General features: G+C 57.2%; 1 protein-coding gene across 3 annotated transcripts in view; it reads right to left on the bottom strand.

Annotated features, from left to right (window-relative positions):
• LOC146334026 (rho guanine nucleotide exchange factor 18-like) overlaps positions 1-27,373 on the bottom strand; it is a 40,576-nt gene extending 13,203 nt beyond the window's left edge. For 2 of the 3 annotated variants that reach the window (XM_084825138.1, XM_084825137.1), the window contains exons 1-9: positions 27,089-27,373; positions 14,793-14,860; positions 14,092-14,158; positions 11,200-11,338; positions 10,057-10,166; positions 8,409-8,549; positions 7,968-8,218; positions 7,486-7,611; positions 2,569-2,686 (exon numbers count right to left, since the gene is read on the bottom strand). In XM_084825138.1, the coding sequence (XP_084681264.1) occupies positions 2,569-2,686; positions 7,486-7,611; positions 7,968-8,218; positions 8,409-8,549; positions 10,057-10,166; positions 11,200-11,258 (805 nt within the window). In that variant the 5' untranslated portion in view covers positions 11,259-11,338; positions 14,092-14,158; positions 14,793-14,860; positions 27,089-27,373. Of the gene's footprint in view, positions 1-2,568; positions 2,687-7,485; positions 7,612-7,967; positions 8,219-8,408; positions 8,550-10,056; positions 10,167-11,199; positions 11,339-14,091; positions 14,159-14,792; positions 14,861-22,637; positions 22,776-27,088 lie in introns of those variants that run through there. The other variant, XM_084825139.1, reaches the window with a different exon arrangement.
• Positions 27,374-27,592: the final 219 nt, after the last annotated feature.

The raw sequence follows: 27,592 nt of genomic DNA on the forward strand, positions 1-27,592 counted from the left end.
GGGAATATGGGTTACATATATATCTTAAAGTATGGGAAGTTATATATATATGGTTAACTAACATTATTTATTTATTACAGTCATATCATGCCTTTTTTCTGCCTTAAGAAACCCACGGCGGCTTACATTCTCCTCCTCCTCCATTTTATCCTTACAATAACAGCCCTGCGAGGGAGGCTGGGCTGAGAGGCCGTGACTGGCCCAAAGTCACCCAGTGAGCTTCCAGGGCCAAGTGGGGACTCGAACCTGGATCTCCTGACTTAATATAGTACGGGTTAGAGAGGGAAGACAGCAAAGTAACTGATTGACAGAGCCGGGCAGTATGCCAGCGAGGAGGATTGTTTATACATATTCCTGTTTTCTTCTTACTTCTTTTTTATATTCAATATGATATACTTTCTATAAAGTTTTGTTTGGGTGTGTATAGATATGTACACATTCATATATATCTCTAGAAATGATATTATTTAAAATATAGCTAGTATGAAATATATTAGTGATTGGTTATTATCTCTTATCCTTTTCTTTTTTCACACTATTATTTCTACTCTCATTATTATGAGACTTTGATTACTAGTATCTTTAGCTGGCTAAATTTTCCACCTCTATTATTATATATTATCGGAAGGGAATAGATTATTGGAAGGGCATATATTATAAGTTGCCCTTCAGATAATATTATATATTATCTGAAGGGCAATATACACTTTGTGGAAATGAATTGTATGTTTCCTTCCGTGTTATAAGACTGACGATACGATCCTGAAATTGAAGGTAGTGAAGTGTAATCACGGCAACGATAGAGGTATAATTTTTAAAATAGAATGATACTTGACGTCTGTGTGCAACGCAGTTAAAATTTAATCCCTTGAAGGAACTTTATTATATTTTTTCTTTGCTCCTTTTCCTTTCTTCCCCCTTGCCTTTCTTTCGATTTTCTCTTTTCCCCCTTTCTTTTTTGCTTTTCCTCCTTCTTCTTTCTCCTGCTATTGCTGTGTCCTCTTGAGAACACTGCATTGTTGGAAACTGTAGATAATGACTGGGTTGCTGCTACCATTTCATTTATAAAGACCAAAACTAGAATAAAAAGTGTTTTCAACAAAATAACAACAACAGATTGATAGAAAAGTGGTCATCATTTGTAATGTCACCGGTGCAATAAAGAATCAGGAGGACGTACGGCCTTTTGTGTGACTGGGAACTTTGTGATATTTGCTGGTTTTGCTGATCAATTTGATTATATTCTATATTGTTTGAACTGATGATGATGATAAATGGTAGGGGGGGAGAATTCCAGAAAAACAAAAAAGAGCTTCGGCTATTGTGCGGCATAGAAATGAAATAAATAAAAAATCAGGCAGGGGCGAGATCTAGAGCAGCCTTTCCCAACCTGGTGCCCTCTGGGTACATTAGACTACAATGCCCAGCATCCCCCGGGGCCCAAAGCTGGGGAAAGCTGATCTCACAAGACACGCAGGCAGCCCATCAAAAGGGAAAGGTCTCCAGTTTCTCGGGGGGAAAGACTCCAAGGAAAAGATGCGAGCCCGGCCTGCCACGGGAAGGGCCCAGCCTCTCGGGTTCAGCCTGCAAACATCCCGAAACGGCACCGAGGACGGGGAGCCCGAGGCCGACCCGAACTGGACGGGAGGACGGTGTCAGCCCAGTGTGCGGCTGCTGCAGAAAGGCAAACTCCGGGAGAGGCATCATTAGAAGAAGGAGAATAAAACCGCCCATATCCTACCGCCCCGGTACAAATCTAGGCCACCCTTGGGATACCGTGTCCAGTTCTGGTTGCCACGTCGTAACACGGATCTTGGAGAGGTGGAAACGGTGCAGAAGAGGGAGAGGTGGAAACGGTGCAGAAGAGGGCAGCCGAAACGACCCAGGAGCTGGAGCATCTCCCCTTGGAGGGAAGGTGGTGACAGCCGGGATTGTCCAGCTCGGAAAAGGGGCAAGGAAGGGGAGACAGGGCAGAGGCCTGCCAAATTCCGGTGCGGGGAACATGGACGGGGAGACATTCCCCCCCAGAACCCAAGGGGGTCATCCCACGAGGCCGATTCGGGACCGAGCAAAGGGCAGAGCCAAGCTCTGGAATGCGCCCCTGTGCGACGGAGCGGCAGCTGCCCCTTTGGATGGCTTTCAAAGGGGGCGGGACAAATGGCTACTAGTCCTCATGGCGTCGCGCTGCCCCTCGCATCAGAGGCGGTGCACCCAGGTACGGCACTTGCCGGGGAACGTGGTGCTCATGCCCTGCCTGCGGGTTCCTGGGCGGCAGCTGGCTGGCCTCTGTGCGAACAGAGCGGGGGGCAAGACGGGCCCTGGGTCCAATCCAGCAGGGCTCTTCTTAGGACCAAGAGCTCTGGGAGGTGCCCTAAGGGATTCTGCGCTGCTCTTGCACAGGGGAACGACGGTTCCCGGAGCAGGGCAAATGTTCCCCCCAGCACTGGGAGCGAGGCTGTGGGGTCCGATCCAGCAATGGCCCAGCCTAGCCGCTCTGCTCGAGGAAAGGGGAGCTGGGCCGAGCGGGGGCGCCCACCGAGGGGCAGAAGGGGGGGCAAAGCGGCGCACCTTCCGTGTTCTGGATGACCCGCTCCACCAGCACAGGATACTTCATGATGCGCTGGGTCACCAGCAGGGCACATTCCTGGACGCCCAGCCGCCTCACGATGGACGAATTGCTGAGTTTCTAGGGAGCAACGCACACACAGAGAGAGAAATATCCGTTTATTTGCACTGATGTGTACCTTTTTTTGGGGGGGGGGGGAACATTTTGATTTATTTTATCTTTGCAAAGGGAAGCAGCAGCACCAAAATTGCCGACAACACGATCAATGCCATGATTTCCCAACAGCACAACACTCCGACGAGGACCCCGCAATGACAGCGAGAGAAGGAAAAAGGGGGAAAGGCATGACGCATCTCTTCCACCTGCTAAAAAGCCATCAGCGGGAAAACCCGGCGACGGCAGAAACGACTGAGGAACGACACGCTTGTGCGGGCGAGACAGGAGACCCTTTCCAAAAGCCGTGGGAGGATGAAGCCCTTCCCTGCCCGCCGGTGGCCAACGGGCCTCTGCGGGTTCAAGCCGTCCTCAAAAGGGCCCCTTTTGCAGATCTTAGTCCTCGGGCGGGGGCACAGGGAGGCAGAGGGTCATGGAATCATAGAAGAGTAGGGTTGGAAGGGGCTTGGGAGACCATCCGGTCCAACCCCCTGCTCAGGGCAGGAATCCGAGTCAGGGCATCCCTATAGAATCACAGAATAGTAGGGTTGGGAGGGGCCTGGGAGACCATCCAGTCTAACCCCCTGCTCAGGGCAGGAATCCGAGTCAGAGCGTCCCTACAGAATCATAGAAAAGTAGGGTTGGAAGGGGCCTGGGAGACCATCCAGTCCAACCCCCTGCTCAGGGCAGGAAACCGAGTCAGAGCGTCCCTACAGAATCATCGAAAAGTAGGGATGGAAGGGGCCTGGAAGACCATCCAGTCCAACCCCTTGCTCAGGGCAGGAATCAGAGTCAGAGCGTCCCTATCGAATCACAGAATAGTAGGGTTGGGGGGTCCTGTGAGACCATCCGTCTAACCACCTGTACAATGCAGGACTCCAAGTCAGAGCATCCCTGATGGATGGCTGTCCAGCCTCATCTTGAAGGCCTCCAGTGCGGGACAGCCCACCGCCTCCCTGGGTAAATGGTCCCATTGTCGTATTTCTCTAACAGTCAGGACATTTTTCCTGATGTTCAGCCGCAATCTGGCTTCCTGCAACTGGAGCTCATGATTCCGTGTCCTGCACTCTGGGAGGATTGAGAAGAGATCCTGGCCTTCCTCTCTGGGCCAACCTTTCAAGTGCTTGAACAGCGCTATCCTATCTCCCCTCAGTCTTCTCAAGGCAAAATATGCCCAGTCCTTTCCGTCTCTCCTCACAGGGCTTTGTTTCCAGTACCCTGATCACCTTAGCGCTGAGTAGAGGGAAACCAGGACTTCCCGGGGTTTGGAAGCGACGCTTCTATTCACGCAGCCCCAAATCGCCTTGGCCTTTTTTGCAGCTGCATCACATATCTTAAGGAGCGCCTCCAGCAACACCAGACAGGCCGCTTAACAAGATCAGCCTTGGATGGCCTTCTCTCTGTCCCATCAGCCAGGACAGCTAGACTGGTGGGGACGAGGGAGAGGGCCTTCTCTGTGGTGGCCCCCACTCTGTGGAACTCCCTCCCTAGGGAACTCCGTCATGCCCCCTCTTTAATGGGCTTCCGTCGTGCATTAAAAACGTGGTTGTTCAGGCAGGCATTTGGGGTGGGTTAGGGTATTTAAAAAAAAAAAATTATGGTAAAATTTTATTGTTTTAAATTGTTTTATGGTGGGTTGTACATCGCCCAGAGTGGCTGGGTGACCAGTCAGATGGGCGATTAATAAATTTAATAAATAAATAAATAAATAAATAAATAAATGGCGGGCTCATGATCAGCTTGTGGTCGATGACAATGCCGAGATCCTTCTCGCTCGTCGTGTTGCTGAGCCACGTACCCCCCATCTTGTAACTGCATTTGGTTTCTTTCTCCTAGGTGCAGGACCTGGCATGGATCCCTATTAAACGTCATGCTGTGGTTTTCTGCCCAGCGCTCCTGCCTGCCAAGATCCCTTTGGATTCTGTTTTTGCCTTCCCGGGTATTAGCTGTCCCACCCAATTTTGTGTCCTCTGCAAATCGATCCGCATTCCCTGTGGATAGTTTGCATACAGCAGTGGAGAGAAAGCTGGACCCCCCTGCAACACTCTTCCTTGGTCAAAATGCCGGAAACGCATTATGACAGCCCCCCCCCCCCCCCTTGGCCTCAGCGCCCGGCACACAGAGGTCCACGTTTTCACTTGCCCGGCCAGCGGCCTCTGACAGGCTCTCCTAGAGGCCCTACTCGTCGGTTGCCCTTTGCAGCCATGGGGCGGGATCCTCCAGCAAGGCAGAGCTTACCCCCTGTGCAGGTGGGGAGGCGAGCCCAGCCCAGCCTTCATTTCCTCCCCTTAGCCTTTTCCTAAAATAATGGGAAGGAAGGTATTTGAAACAGGGCTGCTGAGAAGCGGAGGCCCAGCTGGGTAACCTTAAGCCTCTCCACTTCATGGTCTCAGGGGTCCCCTGGCCCTTTAGATGCCTACTTCAGATTGTGGGAGGGCGGGAGGGAGGCCAGGCCTGCCCTGTTTTGCCCCCCCCGGCTGAGGGGGGCCCTGGGCATTTACCCTGAAGGCGCCCCATTGAGACGGGCAGAGGGCACGTCCTGGGGACCCTTCGAATCCGACCAGGCTACCCTCTCCTGTGCCTGGCAGAAAGCCGGCCTCGAGCGGCTTCCTTCGACTAGGCGCGCACTTGAAAGGTCCGCCGAAGCTCAGCATCTGGTTATCAAGCGTGTGTGGTGGGGGGGCGCCACGTGCGAGGGAGGCAACCGCCCCACGGCATCCGGCACTCCCAGAACGGCACGAAGCCACATTCCAGAGGACTCGCACTCAAAGAAGCCCGCGAAAGACTCCCATGGCCCCCTGAAGACTGGAAGATGTATTCTTGGGGCGAAGGGCTTTCCGGACTGCTAGAGGGCGCTTCATCAGAGGCACAGCATGAGCCTTCCCTGCCCTGGTCCCCTCCCGACGCACTGGACTGCGATTCCCAGCATCCCCCCAGCCAGCAGAATTGCGCCAGATGAGCTGCATCCGAGAGTAATAAAGGAACTGGCAGAAGGAGTCTCAGAACCGCTGTCTATTCTCTTTGAGAAATCATGGAGGACGGGGGAAGTGCCAGATGACTGGGGGAGGGCTAACGTTGTCCCTATCTTCAAAAAGGGTAAAAAGGAGGAACCTGGGAACTACAGACCAGTCAGTCTGACATCAGTCCCTGGGGAAATTCTGGAGCAGATGATCAAGCAATCCATCTGGAAGTACCTTGAAAACAATGCAGTGATTCCTTGAAGCCAACAAGGATTTGTCAAAAACAAGTCCTGCCAGACGAATCTGATCTCATTTTTGGATCAGGTCACCTCCCTTGTGGACCGTGGGAATACTGTGGACATCATATCCCTCGACTTCAGCAAAGCCTTCGACAAAGTGCCTCTTGATCTCCTGATGAGCAAACTAGCTCAATGTGGGCTAGATGAAACAACGATCCAGTGGATCCACAGTTGGCTACAGAATCGGACTCAAAGAGTGCTTATCAATGGGACCTTCTCAAACTGGGGAGAAGTCACGAGCGGGGTACCGCAGGGCTCAGTCCTGGGCCCAGTGCTCTTCCACATTTGTATTAATGACTTGGAGGTGCAGGGAATGCTGATCAAATTTGCAGATGACACAAAATTGGGAGGGATAGCTAATAGCCTGGAAGACAGAAACAAAATTCAAAGTGATCTCGACAGACTGGGGTGCTGGGCAGAAAACAACGGAATGATATTTAATAGGGAGAAATGCCAACTTCTGCACCTCGGAAAAAGAAAGCAACTGCACAGTTACAAGATGGGGGATACATGGCTCAAGAACACGACAAGTGAGAAGGATCTTGGAATTGTTGTCGATTACAAGCTGAACATGAGCCAACAATGTGATGTGGCTGCAAAAAAGGCAAATGCCATTTTGGGCTGCATTAATAGAAGCATAGCTTCCAAATCCCAGGAAGTACTAGTTCCCCTCTACTCGGCACTGGTTAGGCCTCATCTGGAGGACTGTGTCCAGTTCTGGGCACCACACTTTAAGAAGGATGCAGACAAACTGGAGAGGGTTCAAGAGAAGGGAAACAAAGATGATCAGGGGCCTGGAAACAAAGCCCTATGAAGAGAGACTGAAGGAACTGGGCATGTTTCGCCTTGAGAAGACTGAGGGGAGATAGGATAGTGCTCTTAAGTCCTTGAAAGGTTGACCCAGAGAGGAAGGCCAGGATCTCTTCTGGATCCTCCCAGAGTGCAAGACATGGAATCATGGGCTCCAGCTCCAGGAAGCCAGATTGCGGCTGAACATCAGGGAAAGCATCCTGACTGTTAGAGCGATACGAAAATGGAACCCATGACCTAGGGAGGTGGTGGGCTCTCCCACACTGGAGGCATTCAAGACAAGGCTGGACAGCCATGTCAGGGATGCTCTGACTTGGATTCCTGCATTGAGCAGGGGGTTGGGCTGGATGGTCTTGTAGGCCCCTTCCAACCCAACTATTCTAGGATTCTGTGAAGCCGGACAGCCATCTGTCAGGGATGCTCTGACCTGGATTCCTGCATTGAGCAGGGGGTTGGGCTGGATGGCCTTGTAGGCCCCTTCCAACCCAAACATTCTAGGATTCTACGATCCAACACATCTGGAGGGCACCAGGTTGGGGAGAAGGCTGCTCTGAAGCGGGACAGCTTCATCCACAATCGACGCACCATTGCCACGTGACTCTTGGTGCCCCCCCCCCCCGCACGAGGGCCCAACAGGACAGGGTGAGGGCCCAACAGGACAGGGTGGGTCCCCTCCCTCCTTCTTCCGGGTCTTTACCTTGATCAGGTTCTGAAACTTCTTGCTTTGCTGCAGCAGCTCTTTGTAGTGCCCCACAGCCTTGCCGTGGCTGCTGCAGAAGACACCATATTTCTCCTTCATCTGCTCTCCCGTCTCGCCGGAGAACTAGCTCGGGGGCAACAGAGACCAGGACGGCGTGAGCCGGGGGGGGAGGGGGGGGAGAGCGCAGTAGTGCTCCGGCTAGCCCGGAAGCAGGTTCCCAGGCAGGCTTTGCAGACGGCGCCGCATTTCTGAGCATGCCCCGGCCCCGAATCAGAAGCAGGGGGCACCACAGGAAAGGTGTGGGGGGCTCTAACCGCACATCCTCCAGTTGCGCTTCTCCGGTTTGTTGCGCTCTTGGCTCGGGACCACAGAAAGCCCCCCACGCGGTGCCGCTGTACCAAGGGGGCCTAGAGGGAAGCCCTCTCCCCCTGCCACCCCGCTTTGCCCCACGGGCGAGCGCCGCCGCTCCCCCGGCGCACCTGCTGCACCAGGAGGTCGCCGATACTGCAGATGACATAGTTGCGCTCGCTGCCTTCTTCCAGGGCCTCCTCCCGCCGCCCCTTCAGCCGGAGGAGGAAGGCCTCGTGCAGCTCCAGCAGCTCGTCCACGCAGGGGAAGAGGCGGCGGATGACAGTGTCGCCGAACTGCAGCTCCTCCCGCATGGCTCGCGAGTAGACCTTCAGCATGATCTTCAGGGTCCGGACGTGGTGCATCTCTGTCTGCATCAGTTCTGTGGGGGCAGCGAGGGGCGGGGGAAGCAGTGTTGGCGCCAGGCTCCCGTCGCAGATGGAGGTGGCACACATGGAACCATCCCTCCCCACCAGCCCCAGCCTCCTGCCCCCGTCCCCAGCCTCTCCACAGGGCTTCAATGTGAGAGAGCCGGACGACGGGCTGTGTGGAGAGGTGCCCGGTGCTCTTACCATAGATAATGTCCTGCCTCTTGATGACGTCCTTCTCCTGCTTCTTCATGTAAGGCTGGTCCACCGCCAGGCTCCAGGACTGGGCCACAAACTCCCGGGCGTCCGCCTCCAGCTCGCTCCTCAAGGAGGCAAAGTGGGCATCTGGGGGGAGGAGGGTGAGGAGGAGGGAGAGGGCCGCCCTCCGTTCATTCACTCATTCGCACGCACACACTCAGTGCCTGATGGAAGCTGGGCAACAGCGTGGCCCAAGCTGGTGCCCTCCTGACGCGCTGGACTGCAATGCCCGCCCTTCTCCGGCTGGGAATGATGGGAGTTGCAGCCCAACACATCCGGCGGGCGCCAGGGCGAGTCAGGCTGCCCCACGCATCCAAGCGGCATCTTGCTGTGATCTGCACAGCCCCCCACCGCCCAAATGGAAGCCAGTGCTATTGTCCCCGTATTGGACACCCACAGGGCACGACTCTCGTTACTGAGTGACGAGGTGCCCCAAATTGCAGAACTGCAAGCCTGCCTCAGGTGGCTTTAACAGGGGGTGGGCAGAAGGTGGATCTCAAACTGTTTTGAATGTCACACTCCCAGAATTCCCTGCCAGCACGGCCAGGAATGCTGGGCGCTGAAGCCCCAAACACCCGGGACCTGCCGTCGGCCTTCCCTTGGATGAGAATAAGGTTTTCGATGCCGTCGACCACGGTACCCTTCTGGACAGGCTGTCTGGGCTGGGAGCTCAAGGCTCCGCAGTGGTCCCGCTCTGCCTTGGAGGGCCGATTCCAGGCGCTGGTGCTGGGGGGTGATTGCTCTGTGCCTTGGCAATTGCACCCGGGGGTTTCACAGGGCTCTGCTTCATCCCCCATGCTGTTTGATATGTACCCACTGGGGGAGGTTATCCAGAGAAGTGGACTGAGGTGCTATCAAGATGCGGATGACCTCCAGCTCTGCCCCTTCCTCATCGGATCCAGGCGAGGCAGTGGCTGTCCTGGATCAGTGCCTGGGCATAGTATCGGACTGGATGAGGACCAATGGCATAGGAATGAAATCAATCAATCAATCAATCAATCAATCAATCGACTCGGGGAGGGGGCGGATGAGGCGAGCTATGAGCTAGAAGCAAAGCTCAGGAGAAGCACCTGGGCGACCCCAAAACGGGCCGGAAGGGAGCCACCTCAACCCGAGACCCCAGTCCGGCTCTCCTTCCTGCCCAAGCGCGCTCCGACAACGAAGACCATGAAAGGCGGCCTGGGTTCAAGGCCCAAGGAAGCCGTTTCCTTGCAGCTCCAGGGCCCGCTGGAAGACGAGGGGGCCCCAGCCGAGCCCACAGCGGAGGGAAAGCCGCCACCACCACGGCAGGGAAAACCATTCAAGCGCCTGGATCTGGTCCTGTCCATCTAGCCCCGCTGCTTGCCTTCCCGATCTCCAGACACCCCCCTCCGCCTCCCCTGCTCCAGCCCCTTTCCGGAAGAGATGGGGACAGCCTATTTGAGGGGATGATCCACCCCCTGCAATGCCCCCCGGAGGCAGGGCATGCAACTGTCTGTTGCAGGCCAGCGTCTGAGAGCAAGCTTCTTCCAGCTGTGCTGGACTGCAACTCCCATCGTTCCCAGCCCCTCCCGAGCACAGCCCCCTGCTCCAGAGTATCCCCAGAAGCCCCCACCTTCCACAAAGACAGCCTCGGCTGTCGACGCAGCCAGGGAGAGGGCATCTTCGGGGGCCGGCTTGGGCTTGAACACACCATCTCCTTCGTCCATCTCTCCCCCGGCGAGTCTAAACGGGCAAAGGGAAACAGTGGGACCAGATAAGCGCCCGCCTGCCATCGCCGGGCACCTTCCTCACACAGGCGTGCCAGAGTCCGTGGGAACAATGCACCGAAGAGAGAGATTCACGGGCCAGCAGGCAGACTGACTCCGGGGAAACGACGCGTGCACAAAGCTTGGCAAGCTCTGCTTGCGCCACGGATGGATCCGATGGGGACCTCTTGGCTGCTGAGGGGGATCTGCTGAGGGGGATCTCCTGGGGCTTCTGCCTCAGAGCCCATTCTCCTCTCATCGCCCCCAGCGGCAAGTCTCCGATGGCCAGCTCACGTGGGACAGAAGCCACCAGTCCTCCGGACACGTTCGCTCCCGAGTACGTGGCTAGGCGTTATTGGGGACTGGACAGCAACCTCAGCGGGTCAAAGTGAGCCTCCCCTCCTGCTGCCTGACCGTTCCACATTCCTCCCCGAAGAACCTTGAAAGGGCCCTGCTGGATCAGACCCAGGGTCCAGCTCGTCCAGCATTCTGCGCGCACAGCGGCGACGGGAACCCCGAAGCAGGATGTACCGCAACAGCACCCCCCGCCCATCTTCCCCAGCAACGGGAAGCCGCCGTCTTCTCTTCCAGGAATCTGCCCCCCTCGGATCCCACTTCAGATGGGCGGCATGCTGTGCCCATTTCCCAGACCACCGGCTTCGCGCAGCTCTGTTGAAAGGTGCACCATTTCCCCATTGCCACCCTGATCCGAGGAAAGCTGCCGCCCTGCACGAAAGTGGGGGGCGAGGCACACCAACCAGGCAGCGGTGCCCCCTGCCTTCTGTGGACCTGCATGTCGTAGAGCAGTATCGCAACAGTATCGCAACAGAATAGTGGGCAGGCAGCCCCCAGGTCTTCCCTGACACCCCCTCTCCACAAGCCATGGAGTGTCTGCCTAGGATCACGGCATTAAAATCAGCACTGTATGAAGAGCACAGCTAACGCAGCTAGAGAAAGAAAAAGCCCCCTTTCGGTTCGGGCAAAAAGCACCCAGGCAGGCGCCTACTCACCCAAGCTTCACGGCGGCGCTCAGCTGCGATGGCGAGCTCCCCCTCTGCACGATCGTCATGCCGAGGCTGTGGGGCAGGCCGGGGGTGCCCCCATCCGGGCCCAGCAGGGCGCTGCGGGGGTGCTCCTTGAGGGAGGTGGCTACGGAGGCAAACACAGAGTTGGCGCTCAGCAGGTGGGGGGCCAAGGGCAGCCCCCGTCCCACAGAGCGCGGCTGGAGGGCGGACAGGACCCTGGAGGTCAGCAGCTCGTTCTCCAGGAAGACGCTCTCACTCCACTTGCTGGGAAAGGAGTTGCGGAAGCGCAGCTCGGGGGGGCCCTGGCCGCCCGTGGAGCCAGCGCTCCCCATGGCTGCACGGCTGCTCGCGGGCAGAGTGGCCCGGGTGCGTGCTGCCTTTATACCGCCGCCCCAGCCTTCTAGAAAGGTCGAGCGGTGTGGACGCTCTTTCGCTCCGTATTGGCGAAAGCAGCAGCAGGTCTGAAGGGGAGGAAATTGGTCCCTACCGAGCCGATCGGCTCTGGAAATTGCAAAGTCTCTCGTTTAGTGAAACGGGAGAGGGAGACCGATGGGAGCTGTGCCAACATGTAATTATTCACACCCTTCCACACGAGGCAGGGGGAACGCTTCGTGTCAAAGCAAGGAGGACCGGGGAGCAGAATGGGGGGGGGAGCTCACAGCCGCCCCCCCCCCCCGCGAGATGGTGCAAGGGTGAGACTGAGGCCCTCATGAGACGCAGCCCCGCAGACGAGGCGCGCCGAAAGAAGGAGGCAAACGCATCCTGGCCCACGAGACTGCAGAAAAATCCATGCGAAGTTAGTATAATCAGGGCGACGTTGAAGCTGTTTTAAAATAGAAAAGACGAAGAAAGTGTCGCTGCTGTGGTTGGGGGCATGGGAGGGTGGGAAGCATGGGGGAGGACAGGGGGTGTGCACAGGAGCCCCTGACCGCCCCGAAGCCCACAGAGAGGGATACATCAGAAGCTGCCCCCGGGGGTTGGACTAGATGCTCTTACAGACCCCTTCCAACCCTACTGTTCTATGATTCCATAGGGATGGTCTGACTTGGAGTCCTGCATTGAGCAGGGGGTTGGACTAGATGCTCTTACAGGCATCTGGGAAATTGATCGGGGGCCCTGGGAAGCACATTTGAGGCCAGGGCGCCATGGGCCCAGGCCTACCAGCGCTCCTCCCCCTGCTGCCAGGGCTTCAGCGTGCTGTCAACCACAAAGTGATCCTCCTGGCTGCCTCTGTCAAGGTAGACATCAAAGGGAGGGGAGGGGAAGGGAAGGGAGGGGGACGATGGGATGACAACAGAGACGCCTCTGGGTTGGCCCACCTAGCCCTGTATTCCTGGCAGCAGCAGCTCTCCAGGGTTCCAGGCAGGATTCTTTCCCAGCCCTACCTGGAGAGGCTGCCGGGGATCGAACCGGGGACCTTTTGCAGGCCAAGCAGGGGCTCTACCACTGAGCTATGGCCCTTCCCCTCCCCTGCCTTCCTGCATGGTCTGATTCGAGTCGCTTTTTTCCATTTGTGGACCAGGCCCACCACAGGCCCAGCGGGCCCGGTTTTGGCGGCACAGCTGGGTCTGAAAAGCGGGATCCACAACCGATGGATGGGATACAAACCCCGGGGAGGAAGGGCTGCTTCGCTGCAGCCTTCCCCGAAGCCAGGGCTGGGCTTTTCGCCACCCTCTGCCTGGCCCGCCTTCCCCACCCACCCCTTTCCCTGGCGCCCTGAAAATGGGCCACTGAAGGCAGAGCGGCCGTGTTCCGAGTTCAGTTAGCACGGCCTGCACACCGCTGAGAGCTGCCATCGATTGCCTCTCGCAACGGCCCAGACAGCCGGTTGCAAAAACCCTTCCAGCGCCGCAGCGCTGCCGCAGCACAGCAAGAGGGTTTTTTTTTCCGTCACAGCTTCCCCCTCGCTGCTGCTTTGCACTGCCCAGGGCTCAAACAGGCAGGGCACGGGTAGCCATGACAGGCTGGCCCACCCGCAGTCTATGGCAGCTGCCCCGGGAGCCCTTCCAGCTCCAGGGAGGGATGGCAGTCCTACTAATGACACCAAACCAAAACCCGCTCGCTGCCGCCCCGCTCCCGCCCAGTCTTGCAAGGCCACTTCACGGGAAACGTTCGAGACCCGCACTAGAGCGCTGGAATGATGCTCGAGTGTGTTGAGGAGCGAATCCGTTTCTACCGTTTCTACCATTTCCACGAGGAAGCACCAAGCCCCGCCCTAAGCCCGCTTCATCCCCAGGCTGCCGGCCATGCAAAAAAGAGGGGGGACCCCGAGAGGTTCTCAGCAGACAACCAGGAAAGGGAGGAGGGACCTCAGGGGGCATCTAGTCCAACCCGCCGCTCGTGGTGAGACCTACAAGGCAGGATTTCCGAGTTGGAACCCTCTTCGGAAAACCCCTACAGGGCAACAAATCCGCCTCCCCAACTCGTTCCAGCATCTACCGTGGGGCTGGGCGATTTGCGTGCTCTGCCCCCTTTGCTGCCTCCCCCCAATAATGCCCATTTTGGAAAAGATTCTGGGGAACGGCCCCCCGTGGAACGAGCTCTGGCTCAACCCCAGCAGACCATCCGGATGTCTGTTTTTCCATTTCACAGCTACAGGCTCGGCAATCAATGATGAAGCCAGCTTATTGATTTCCCCCCGCTCTCTTATTTCTATCCCCTTCCTCCTCTGTTCTTTGCGGTTGCGCAGCCGGGGAGGGGGGAGAAGTGGGATAAAAATACCCGGGCATGCAGAGGACCGGAGGTTTCGAGAGCATTCTGGATCATTCCCTGGAGAGGACAGGGGAGCTGCTCCTCACGTGCTGGCCCCGCTCCTCCTCTCCGAAAAAGGCGCCTGACAAAGCCTTCCAGCAACAAAAAAGGGTCTTTCCCACTGACCTGGACCGGAGCTCTGGAGGGAGCTACGAGGGGAGCCGGGTGGCTGGAGGAGCTGCAAATCCCTTTGCTGCGAGAGAAAGGAGACACTCACCGTTCGGAGCAAAGCAAGGGCACCCGGCCAGGTCCCCTTCGGCCCTGGGCCCATCTGGAACTCACTGCATGGGGCTCGCCCCCCCACACCCCTCCTGGAGCTGGCTGACGAGAGCATGGGCCCCGGAACGTCTCCAGTGACGGCATGGAGCCCAGGTCATCAGACATGGCTCCCCTTCGCCACACCCCCTTTCCCCAAGCCACTGCCCCACCTGGGGGACCCCTGGCCTCTGTGCAGCTTTGAAAAGGCTCCAACGCCTTCCCAAAGCCTGGGTGGCAGGAAGAGCCCGAAGCTACGATGTGCTGGCATTTCCGGGATGCGGGCCTGACCCCCTTCTGCCTTTGGCCCCGCTCAGCCCCTGTGCGTGCCTCTGAGATCGAATCTGGCCTTGAATTTGACCCCTGTCCTGAGGCATACAGACTGGCTCGCTTCCGAGAGTCGCCCGGGACGACCTCGCCGGGTTTATGGCTGCACGGGTTCGAGTAATCGAACACATCAGGCGAGCTTTCGAAGACGGTCCGTCCCACTTTCACGCAGGTGCCTCTGGCCAAGCCCAGCGGGCCTGGGTGGGGACTTTGTTGGAGAAGATGGAGGAGGAGGTCTGGCCTACCTTGGGCCTCGTGATGCTGCATTCGGGCAGGAGGGCTGTGCAGGTCTTGTGGACGTTCACTGCACAATCTGAGGAGGCAAAAAAAAGAGAACGGGGATCTTTCCGTTCACCTGCGGCCATCCTCCAGACAGCCGCTCTGGAAGGCCCCCAGGATGTCAGCTAGCCACCAACAGAAACAGGAAAGAGGCCTGTGCAAAGTCTGGCTGGCGCAGAGGAGGAGTCCCAGACGGCGCCAACACGCTGCGCACTGCTTTTGCACGAAGGCAGGGAAGGAGGGGGAAGACGATCCACTCCTTCAGCTCTGCCGGTTTGATGCTGGCGTTATTATTGCTGTTATTTGGAAGCACGCCTGCCCTGCTCCTCAGCCAAAATGGGCTCCCGGAACCGTGCCCGATCCATAAGCGAGCCTGTCCCTCCCTGCCGCAGGCGGACGATGGGGAAAAAGGCAGACGGCACACAAGGAAGAAGGGATGGGGAGGGAAGAGGAAAACTTGAAGCGGGCTTTCAACCGGGCTGGAGGAACGGCCCGTCTCACCCATCATCTTGGGAGGAGGGGGGCAGGGGCCACCGGAGCAGGTCCCGATGTTCCTTCTGCTCTTTCCCTCGCTCTGTCTTCTTTCCCACGTGGCCCGTCGATGTCAGTTTGCCTGGGGGGAGCGTGGCAGCAGTTACACCCCCCCACCATGGGGACATCTCCGCTCAGCCAGTCTGGCAGGGAAGGAGACGCATCCAGCTGCTGCCCTGCACGTGAAGCCTCATGCTTGCAGCACCAGACCAGCTTGGGTGATTCGGAGCCTGGGCGATTCGGAGCCTGGGCGATTCGGGGCGAGGGCCCCCCAGCACCCCCCTCTCCACTCCCCATTGCCTCTTCCTTGCCTGTCATGTCTTTTTTAGACTGGGAGCCTGCAGGCAGGGGCTGTCTGCTTCGTTCACTGATGGCGAGCCGCCCCGGGAGCCTTTTTCTGGCTGAGGAGTGGGAGAAAAAGGCAGCCAAGACATACATCACAAAAGAACTCAGCCCTGCCACAGTGAAGGTGGGCCCTGCCCTCACCCAGCTGTACACCGGCCTCCCCAGCAGGGCTGTTGTGAAGGCGATAGAGGGAACTCACGAATTACGTGTTTGAAACGAAGCCGTCTCGGCGGCGGGCAACAATGCAAAGCCATGAAAAGTGTAACGCATGAGAAACAAGACCGTCGGAAACAGCATGGCATTAAGACAGCTGCGCAGTTTAAATGGGCAGACTGGTCTTTGCCAAGCTGGTGCCCTCTAGATTTATTTATTAAATTTATTAATTTAAATAAATAAATTTAATTTATTTAAATTAAATTTATTACACTCTGGGCGATGTCCAATAACGGAAACAGTTGAACACAATAAAATTCTACCTTACAAACATCGTATTTCTAAAAATACCAGAACCCACCCCAAATGCCTGCCTGAACAACCACGTTTGTAATGCGTGGCGGAAGCCCATCGAAGAGGGGGCATGGCGGAGTTCCCTAGGGAGGGAGTGCCACAGAGTGGGGGCCACCACAGAGAAGGCCCTCTCCCTCGTCCTCACCAGCCTAGCTGTCCTGGTTGATGGGGCAGAGAGGAGGCCGTCTGAGATGTGTTGGACTACAATGCCCGGCATGCCCCCGCCTGCAAAGGCTGACCCAGCTTAAAAAGATGGGCCTTCCCACCCTTTCTAAAAGCCAGGAGGGTGGGAGGCCGCATCCCACTCTTGGAGGTCAACGCTGGAGAAAGCCCTTCCAGGCATGCCCCACAAACGGGCCTCTGTGGGTCACGGGGCCCTTGAAAGGGCCTGCCCTGCAGCTCTTTGTACTTGGGCAGGTTTATTTTATTTATCTATTTATGTCATTCCTACACCGTCCAAGAGATGATGGGCGGCTCGCAAACATTAAAACCAAACTGCAATCAAAGAATATAAAATATATAAGACATTAAAACCACAGAACAATGATACAACCGGAATAAAACTGGAATGAAACCTAGCAGCAATGCGGGGCTTTAAAAGACAGATTTCAGGCAGCAAAGCTCAAGGTCTAGAACGCCAAAATGCCTGGGGAAAAAACGAGGCCTTCACCTGCGGCCAGAAGGAATACAACGTAGGTGCCAGCTGGACCTCACTAGGGAGCCCTTTAAAATAACAGAAATAACAACATGGGGGAGCCCCCACAGAAAAGGCCCTGCTCCGAGTAGCCCCCCCCCCGCCTCACTTCCTCTGGCGGGGGCTCCCAGAGAAGGGCCGCTGAGGGCAATCTTACGGTCCAGGCAGGCGCATACCCTTCGGAGGACCTGACCCCAAGCCATCCAGGGCTCCGAATATTAATGCCGGCACTTGGAGTCGGGCTCAGAAATGGACCGGCGTCAGATGCGCAGCTGGGAAAGGGCTAACGCCAGAGGAGCTTGTCGGCCAGCCTCCGCGAACAACCTCGCTGCCCTGTTCTGGACCAGCTGCCACTGCTGGGCCACTTCCAAAGACAGCCCCACGGACAACGCACTGCAGTAATCCAGGCGAGAGGCGATCTGAGGGGGGATACCGGAAGTGAGGGCATCGTCGGCACACCAGCCGAAGCTGACAGAAAGTGCTCCGTGCCAACTTGGTCTCCTTCAATCCCGTCCTCAAAAGCCCCCAGACCTGGTGGAAAACCAGCTCGGATTCTTTCTGCCGCCCTCTACCTCGCCTTCGTCTGCCATCGCCCCGAGGATGAATGGTGGGCTGCAAGGCCCTGGGGACTGGGACCCACCCGCTTTGGCCACGCAGAGCGCTATTTGCAGGGAGGGCGACCCATAAACAGCAGCAGAGCGGCCCCAAAATCCCCGAGACTGGCAGGCATCCAGCCCCCTTCGCCCGCCCGACGCCAAGAGCGGAACGCCAATTTGCCCGTTCCACAGTCTCCCATGTCTTCGCGGCTGCCCTTCGCTCTACAAAGAGACAGCATGGATCTCACTGACTTGTAGGGTGGGAAGGGGCCTACAAGGCCATCCAGTCCACCCCCTGCTCCATGCAGGAAGCCTGCTTCCCAGGCGGCCTCCCACCCAAGGATGAACCTGGGCTGCCCCTGCTCAGCTTCTGAGATCGGGTGCACCCAGCCCCTTGCTCGCCCCCAAAGCCTTTCCCTCCCCACTCTTGTTTCTCCAGCGGAACCCAACCCAGCGACCAGACCGGTGTGGCAGCGCAGAGGAGGAGGCCAGGAACACAGAACAACTGGCGTGGTCCCTTCCTGAACGGTACGCAGAGCATCTTGGAAGTGGAAACCCCTCAAAGCAGGCGCCAGCCAAGCCCGGCCTCAGAGCTATGTCGCCCACCGACTCGGTTTCTTTCAAAGGCAAACCCAGGCAGAGGCCGTTGCGAGCCTCACACTGCAAATCTGGGGAGGAGGAGTCCAGTCAGCGATCAGGGCGAACTGCTATATCATTGCAGCCTAGAGTTGGAGGGGGACACTGAGGCCATCAAACCCACCCCCGCGTACTACAGGGATCCCTGACGAGAGGGCTGGCCAGTCTCTGCTTCGATACCTCCAGGAATGCGGGGGGGGGGCACCACCTCCCTAGGCAGCTGGCTCCATGGCCTGACTGCTCGGACTTCTTCCTGATGGTCATCCAAAATCTGCCTTCCTGGGGCTTCACCCCATTCTTTCCTGTCCTGCAGTCGGGGATGAAAGAGAACAGGGGGTGGCCCAATTCTGCGTGACAAGAAACCTTCAGGGGCTGGAGCAGTGCTATCCTATTCTCCTTCAGTCTCCTCTTCCTGAGGCTAAACATACCCAGTGCCGTCCATCTTTCCTCACAGGACTTGGTTTTAGTCCCCCGATCGCCTCGGTTTTCCTTCACTGAACTCGTCCCAGTTTATCAGAATCCTGCAAGTGCAGCATCCAGAACTGGAGATGGTATTCGACGTGCGGAGCAGAGTGGAACTGTCACTTCCCGCGATCCTTAAACTATACTTCTACTGATGCAACCCAAAATCGCATTGGCCCTTTTTGCTCCTGTATCGCACTGCTGGCTCATATGCATGTATTTATTTCATTTCTATACCGCCCAATAGCCGAAGCTCATATTTGTGCACAGAAACAGCTCGGAGGGCCACAAGTGGCCCTCGGGTCTCACTTTTTGCATCCCTGGCCTAAGGGCACAGCCAGGCAATCTCACTCCCATCAGATACTGTCCAAATCCACTGTTTCGTCCACTGGCAAGACCTCACGATGCTAAGACGTGCCCAGCCGGGCGTTTCCACAGAACCGAGCCGGGCCCAGCTATTGTTTCAGCTTAGAGTGGGGCGGCACGTCAGCCCCTCTCTTGCCTGCAACGCCTGTTCCGGGCAGGGTAGGTCAACCCCCTTGGCCGACAAGGCCGGACAAGGAGGCCTCATTACACAGGGGTGGTTGGGGCAGCAGGGGGAAGAGGGACAAAGGGAGAAGAGACAACCTTTCATACGCCGGCAGTGCAGGCTCGCCACCTGAACCTGCAAATGGCAAAGCTGGCAACAATCTCATGTGGAACTCACTGCTGCAGGATGCCGTGATGCCCACTAGCTTAGAAAGGCGGCTTGCTGTTTTTTTAAAGGATTACATGAATTCTTGGAGGAAGAGGAACCCCGCCAGCGCGTCTGCCACCAGGAGAGTAATACAAATCAATCAGTCAAAGCAGTCAGAGCCATGAGAGCTCAGCAGAGCCTCCAGCAGAAGACACAGTCTACCCTAGGTGCTGGGCATAGCCCCCATGCCCCCCACCAGAGCCACCTAAAGACATCTGTTCGCTGCTTGAATAATGAGGGTCATCTGAAAGACCGTATCCTCCCTTATGACTCGGCCCGTGTCCGGAGATCTTCTGGGGAGGCCCTTCTCTCAGTCCCACCTGGCACGTCTGGGGGGAACCCGGGAGAGGGCCTTCTCGGTGGCCACCCCACAGCTGCAGAATGCCCTTCCCAGTTTCAGCCTCCTTTTGCGGAGGCAGGCTAAAACATTCCTGGTCCAGCAGGCCTTTGGGACAGAGCTGGAACCTGGGGGTCAGCTGCGGAATGCCGCTTCAAGACGCGGTTCTCGTGTTTTAATATCACTGTAACCATCCTGCTGTTCAATTCTATTTTAACTTCGGTCTATTTTGAACTGTATCTGTTTTAATGTTTGCAAGCTGCCTTGCACCCTAGTACTGGGACAAATACTTGACTTCGGTCCCGGGCCTGAGGTCTGACACCCTGGTCTAACTGAAAAATTGCCCCCCACAGCAGCCCCTTCCCTGGCAGCCACTCAGCTGGCCGCATCAGCGTGTCGGTTCTGCACCGGGCACCGAAAAGTTCCGGCTGCGATTCAGATGCTGACAGGCGGGCTGAGGAGACCCAGCCTTGCTTGGGGCACCGAGAGGTTCGCCGTGTTTCTGACACTGGACAGGCAAGCCCAGCACAGGGATGACAACGGCTGTGTGTCGACTGAACGAGCAAACGCATTTTTAATTCTGATTTGTAGGCCCACATGCTTTCACCCGCTTTGCAAACGCCCGCTGCTTTCCTGGTTCCCGCAGGCTCCAGAATTGGGGGGCAACGAGTGACGAGAGCAGGCAGAGAGGAGGAAAAGGACGGACAGACACGGCCCCAATGTGTCCTCCTCACCGAACCAGGAGGGCTGGAACGTCTGCATAGAACGCGCACCGAGGTTATAAGGAACCCTGACATCGCCCTAAGTCGAATTTCTGTGGCACGTCAAACCTGACAGCACACGGAATACACCCACCGACAGCAGCAGGGCCAAAACTGAGACCAGGGTTCTGAACAGACCCGGTTCCTCTGCAGCGATGGGAACCTTCTTCTCCAACAGCCAGGCAGACATGTGGCCTCTGGACACACCTTGCTTTTAAGAGAGAAGGCGATATAACCCAAGGAAGAAACTCTCAGCCCAGAGCCTTCCAGCTCGGCACAGACCTGAACCCAGAGATATCGAATGCGGATGGTTTTTGAGAACTGGTGCCCATCTTGCCCCGGTCCTAGTTCTTGGGGTGGCAGGTGGGGGAGAAAGGGCCTGGTTTCCCCTTTTATTTGGCACACCTCACACTCCCCCTGCCTCTCAAACAGCAGCCCTGGCCGCAACACACAGCATGGCTTCCCCAGAGCGCTGTCCGGTTCAGGCTTCCCCTGGGATTCATCTCACTCTGGCTACATAAAGAGTGGGAGAACACAGAATCATGGAATAGTAGGGTTGGGAGGGGCCTACAAGACCATCGCGTCCAAGCCCCTGTTCAATGCAGGAATCCAAGTCAAAGCATCCCTATAGAATCATAAGGAAGTAGGGCTGGAAGGGCCTATAAGACCATCCAGTCCAACCCCTTGCTCAGTGCAGGAATCCAAGTCAAAGCATCCCTATAGAATCATAGAAAAGTAGGGTTGGAAGGGGCCTCCAAGACCATCAAGTCCAACCTCCTGCTCAGTGCAGGAATCCAAGTCAGAGCATCCCTATAGAATCACAGAAAAGTAGGGTTGGAAGGGGCCTGCAAGACCATCAAGTCCAACCCCCTGCCCAGTGCTGGAATCCAAGTCAGACCACAAAAATGTGCAAGTTTTCAGCATCTCCAGGGCTCTTTGTCAAACATGATTACAAAAACGGGGGGGACGGGGACGGAATTGATGGTGAAGTCACGGTGCCTGCACATTCAGAGTCCAAAGATGAAGTGGAACCAAGGCACAACGGAAACTGTGTCACACTGAGTCAGCTCTTTGGTCCACCCAGTCCAATGCTGTTGACACGGAGTTGCAGCAATGTCTCTCCTGGGGTTCAGGCAAGAGGTTTTCCTGCCCTACCTGGAGATGCTGCTGGGGATCGCACCTGGGGCCCTCTGCACGCAAAGCAGGGGCTCTGCCAGCTCAGCTACGGTCCTTCCCCAAATTGGGGGGAGGGGGGCGCTGCAGATTTTTATTTATTAAATTTATTTATTAAATTTATAAGTCACCCAGCCACCCAGATATTCACATTAAGGTTTTAGCAATGTGATGCGGCTGCAAACAAGGCCAATGCTATTTGGGGCTGCATGAATAGAAGCATCGCTTCCAAATCCTGGGAAGCCCTAGTCCCCCTCTACTTAGCACTGGTTAGGCCTCATCTGGAGTACTGTGTCCAGTTCTGGGCACCACAGTTGAAGAAGGATGCAGACAAGCTGGAGAGGGTTCAGAGGAGGGCAAGGAAGATGACCGGGGGACTGGAAATAAAGCCGTATGAGGAGAGACGGAAAGAACGGGGCATGTTCCGCCTTGAGAAGATTGAGGGGAGATAGGACAGCACTCTTCAAGGACTTGAAAGGTGGTTTCAGAGAGGAAGGCGAGGACCTCTTCTCGATCCTCCCAGAATGCAGGACATGGAGTCATGGGCTCAAGTGACAGGAAGCCGGATTCCGGCTGAACATCAGGGAAAATGTCCTGACTGTTAGAGCAATACAAGAATGGAAGCAATGACCTAGGGAGGTAGGGGGTCTCCCACCCTGGAGGCCTTCAAGACGAGGCTGGACAGCCATCTGTCGGGGATGCTCTGACCTGGATTCCTGCATCGAGCTGGGGGTTGGACTGTATGGTCTCATGGGCTCCTTCCAACCCCACTATTCTATGATTCTAGGCTCTTACTCAGACACACTGGGTCCTTTCGCCAGTGGAGCACCAAGGGGAAGGAGGGAGCTGGCTGAGGACTTCGAGTAAAAAGTCAACTGAAGGCTGCTTAACCTAGTAGCTGGAGAGGATGAACCTTCGGGGACTCTTGGCAAAGAGGAAGCTTTTCTCCACCTCGCCAAATATGCCATTCTCAAAAGCCTCCTTCCCTCGGACCGGAGCGGCATTCCCGGGCTAGCCCCTGAAATCCTGTCACCTGCAGAGCCTTTCAGGGCGTGGATGAGGAGGGCAGCGCAGAAACGAAACGTGTTCTCACTCCCTGCTTCCGGAGCGCCTACGGTCTCCCAAGCGCTGTACAGATATCCGAGAAGATTCACACCACAAAGCCAAACGGGGGGTTGTCAAAAGCAGGAGCCCCGAAAGCTCAATGGGACGCCCGCTGGCAGAAGGCAGCTACCTCCCCTCGGACGAACAGGTCGCTGTGTTCCGGTGGAGCTCCCACTGGTCTGAAATCAAAAGTTACTAGTCCATAAGCAGGTATGCCAGCTCTCTCGCCTGCCCTGGGCCTGGATCAAATCAGGCAATGGATGAGCACTAAAGTCAACGGTTCTGGGGCTGCCCTGTCCTCCTTGGCATTCTGCTCTGGGCCCGGGTCCGGCACACTTAAGATTGCACATGGGGAAATGCTGGAGAAACGGGGGGAAAGGTGCCTGGCACAGCAAGAGAGAACTTGGCTCTCCACGGAACTCACAAGAGAACGTAAGCCCACGGCGAACACGCCTCTGCCTAGAACCCCAAGGAGCTTGCCCCAGAGCTCCAGACACAACCCCGCAACTGGGGGCGCCACAACAGAGGGCCCCACACAGGGAAAGCAAGGGCAGGAGGAGGGCCCCCGGCGGAACAATCTGTCTCCTGCAAGCGGCACCCCCAGGGCTCCTGAAATCGCCCACTTTGCTCGCCTGGACAGGAACGCTCTTCCCCTCCCCATGTGCTGGGCAAGGTCCCGGTCCAGATGGAGGGAGTGGAACAAGCTGTCCCTGCAAACGCCGCCCGCCCCAGGGAAGAGCTGGGCACCATCACTGCATTCTCCCCCTCCCCAAGGAGCACGCAGCCAGGGGGCATCGCTCCCTCTAAAGCTTCTCCTATGCCCCCTTGCAAACACCTCCTGGGCACCCAGGTTCAGGGACTCGGTGCTCTGGCTGCTGGCTACTTCTCCCCCCGTCCCCCTTTGCTGTCCACAGGCCATTCTCAATGGCGCCGAGTCAGGACAGCTATCTATTACACCCCCATGATGGGAGGCTTGGGAAGAGGCGTGGGAGGGAGCCGTTGTGCTCATGGCCTGCTTCTGGGCTTCCCCTTTGGGCATCTGGTCGGCTAAGGTGGCAACAGAGTGCTGGACTAGAAAGGCCTTTGGCTGGCTCGCCAGCGCTCTTCTTATGTTCTAGACCACCCCACACCCCCACGAGGGAGGCCCTCCCCACGCACCCACTGGCTGTCCATGGAGCTGACAACCGATTGCCTCCCAGCAAGACAGAACAAGCACACCAAACTCAGAAAAACGGAGTCGGCTGCCAGCCAGCCACAGGGATCCATTCCAGCTCTCCACCGCGTGAAAACGGCCGCGTCAGCCCAACCGGCAGCGTTCGCTTCTTGAAAGCGCTGGACTTTGGGTTTCTCCGGCTCAGGGCACATGTGCAAAGACCCGGGCAAGACTGTTGCCCTGTGTTTACGTGGTGGCAGAGCCGGGCAAGCGAGGCAGAGGAGTTAGCTGAGGCAGAAAGAAAACAGCAGGGCGGATCAAAATCGATGGTTTAAAAAAAAAATTAAAATGGATTTTTGGACGCTTACACTTAAATTACACTAAAATTTAAAATGGATTTTTTTCAGCAGAGCCTTGTGTTGACCTATCAGTCATGGGCGTGTCATTTCTGTTCGCTACTTTAGTTTCTTGGGAGGGCAAGGCGGGGCCCTGGGATGGAAGGAGTTTGTTCAATCTGTTCCGCCCATGTTCCGTGGGGTCTTTCATTCCGTTGCTCGCGCACTACAGAATGGTCAGGAGTGCAGGAGAATTTCATTGCACTTGTGCAGGCACGCATTAATGCCACTCACCCCCCCAATTTTTTAAAGAAGTGATCTGCATTCATTTGAATCCATTGTGGACTTTTCTGCCATCCCTAACTGGGCCGAGACAGAATGAAACAGAAAAGAGCAACACTGGGAAGAAAAACGGGAGAAGACAAAATGGTCCTCTGTGCATCTTTCTGCATTCTCAGACTATTTTTGCATTCCTGTACCCACTTGTATTCTTATCCCCACTTAACATCCTATTTTCCTTCAGTGGGGTTCAGTGGGGTTTACTCCCAAAACCACATTGAACTCAAAGGAAAATATGATGTTAATCTCAAATTGCCACGCATGTTGGTCCAAAGAAAGACCCTATACAGGAATATTTTAAAGACGTCCCTTCTATAGATAAAAACGAAACCATGCAAAAATCTGTACGGCAAGATGCAAAGTCTGCTGGCAAGAATGAAACGGCGTAAAGAATTCTCCGTTTCGTCGCAAATCCACATGGCTTAGTGGTCCGATCGGCGCCACTCTTCAGAAAACACATGAACAAACGGGACGGGAAGTTGGATGTACATCACTGGTTTAAATCGGCCTTTTCTCTTGCCAATTTTAAATCACGACTTCTATTGCCATGACTCAAATCCAACAGGGAGCTGGTACCCTGGAAAACTCCATGGCTGCTCCCCTGCTGCGCATGAGTCCAGCGCACAGGAGCTCTGCTGGGGTGAGCAGCTGGCAACCCTCACCCGCCTTTCCCGCTCCGCCCCGTTTGAGAAAGGCTCCGGCTTGGCCAAACACGCCGCGTCTTTACCGCTAGGAAGTGGCAGATGGGGCTGGCTTTCCCTCTCTCCAGCAGGCTTCAGGACAGGGCTGAAAGGGCGGCCAGGCAGAGAGCTTGACGTCTCCCCCCACCGCACCCCCAGGGTCCCTGGACAGTGAAGGGGGCAGGGCTCTCAGGGTGTCAGCAGTGGGATATGAAAGTCACTTGGGGCTGCGGAGGACATTAAGTTCTTGAAAGGGGTTTCTTAGCTGCCTGGCAAGACCCTGGCCTTCCCAGGGCAGCTTCTAAGAACATGGGCTATGGTAAGGGGACTCACTTGCCCAGGCAGAAGCCCTGCTGGCTCAGGCCGAAGCCTCTCCAGGCTGGCATCCTCGCCACCACACCAGCCAGTGACTATGGGAAGCCCAGGAGGAGGGCGGGAGCACAACTGCACCCACCATGATACCACGCTCATGCTTGGGATTGTGAAGGGCCTGTTGCCTCTGACGTCGGAGGCAGCCGCTGTCCATCTGGCCCAGTATCGCCTACTGGTACTCTGGTACTCCTCCAGGATTCTCCCCTGGCCCAGCTACAGGAGATCCTTGACGGGGACATGAGGGGGCTGAGCCCAGATTCTGCGCGAAAGCAACAGGCCACCACTGAGCTAAAGCCTCCCGCTCTTGGCGTCCGCCAGTTGTTCCAGACTGCAGCTCCCACCAGCCCCAGCCAGCATGGCCAAGAGCTAGGGATGCTGGGAGCCGTCGCCCGAAACATCTGGGGGGCGCCGGGTTTGGGGAGGCTTGCACCAGGCCGCAGCGCGTGGCCACTCGAGGGTTGGCTCATCAGCCGAGTCAAAGGGCTATTTCCGAACCGGGCCCACACTACGCAGGCAGGGCCCCCTTCGGAACAGCAAGCTGAGGACTGTCCGGCAGCGCATGCGCAACAATCCCACCGACCCCCCCCCTCCCCGAGAACTGGAAACAACACAGGGCGCAAGCCAGGATGCCAAGTTCCTAGTCCTCAGGGGTCTAAAGCGGCCTCCAAATTTGTCGGGCCGCAGCTTCCCAGCATCCAGGCCCATCCATCATCCTGGCTGGAAGCGATGGGAGCTGCAATCCAACACATCCAGGGGGGACCTGGGAGCTGGGAAGAATGATGGGGCTTGCAGTTGAACACCTCTGGAGAGCAACAGGGATGCAGGATGATGGCCCTTCCAGGCCAAGGCATCTGGTGCGTGCAGGCTTGGGTGGAGGCTGTCTGAGACCCCTGAGGACTAGGAACTTGGTTTTCTGAAACTACAGGATGATTAGTTTCTCCCAGTCCCACTGCACACGCCGTGCAGCACACAGCCTCTGCGGAGAGCCCCCCCCCCCGCACATACGCAACAATCCCACCGACCCCCCCCTCCCCGAGAACTGGAAATAACACAGGGCGCAAGCCAGGATCGCAAGCTCCTAGTCCTCAAGGACCTAAAGCAGCCTGCCCCAACCCGAGGCCCTCCAGACGGGTAGCAGCTTCCCAGCATCCAGGCCCATTGGCCCTCCTGGCCGGGAACGACGGGGGCTGCAATCCAACACATCGGGGGGGGGGGCATGTGTTGCCCCGGGCGCTGGGAAGGATGCTGGGGCTTGCAGTCAAACCCCTCTGGAGGGCACCAGGGACGCAGGATGACGGGCCTGCCCGGCCAAGGGATCTGGCGCGCGCAGGCTTGGGGGAAGGCTGTTCGAGACCCCTGAGGACTAGGAACTTGGTTTCCTGAAACTACAGGGCGCGGGCCGCCCCGGCCCCCCCGCACACGCCGTGCAGCGCGCAGTCTCCGCGGAGAGCCCCCCCCCCGCTCCCGGCCGTGAGGGGCGCGGGGGCTGCCCAGGACCGACCTCTGACGTCACCACAGCGCGCCGCCGGCAAGGCCGCCTCGCCCGCAGGCTGCTGTGCCCTCGGGCCGCGGGGAGGCGACCGCGCTCCTTCCCTCGCCCGAGCAGGCCCGGCCCGGCCCGGCCCCGCCGCCGCCGCCGCCTCACGACGACAACACTTCCTCCTGGGCCCCGCCCGTCCCTCCCGGGCGGCCGTGCGTCTCGCGAGACCGGCGAGCTCCCGCGCCTCCGGCCCGCGCGAGGCGGCGCCGTCTCGCGAGACTCCTGAGGCGGCCCAGGCTCGGAGCTCTCGCGTGAGCCGCGCCTCCGGTGTCCGCTGGGCCCCGCCCCTCGGCCGCCGCGTTCTCGCGAGATTCCGAGCGGGGCTTCCTCGGCCCCAGCCCAGCCCGTTCAAAGATCGCGCCGCTCTGCGGCGGCGTAAGGCAGGGCTCTTCGCGGGGGTGCAAGGTCTTGCGAGATCTCCGTTGCCTCGGTAACCGCGTCGGCCTACCCTTGTGGGCCTTACGC

This window comes from Heloderma suspectum, chromosome W, assembly GCF_057233095.1.
Source record: "Heloderma suspectum isolate Gila_16-S chromosome W, 16-S_ref, whole genome shotgun sequence".
Taxonomy (NCBI): Eukaryota; Metazoa; Chordata; class Lepidosauria; order Squamata; family Helodermatidae; genus Heloderma; species Heloderma suspectum.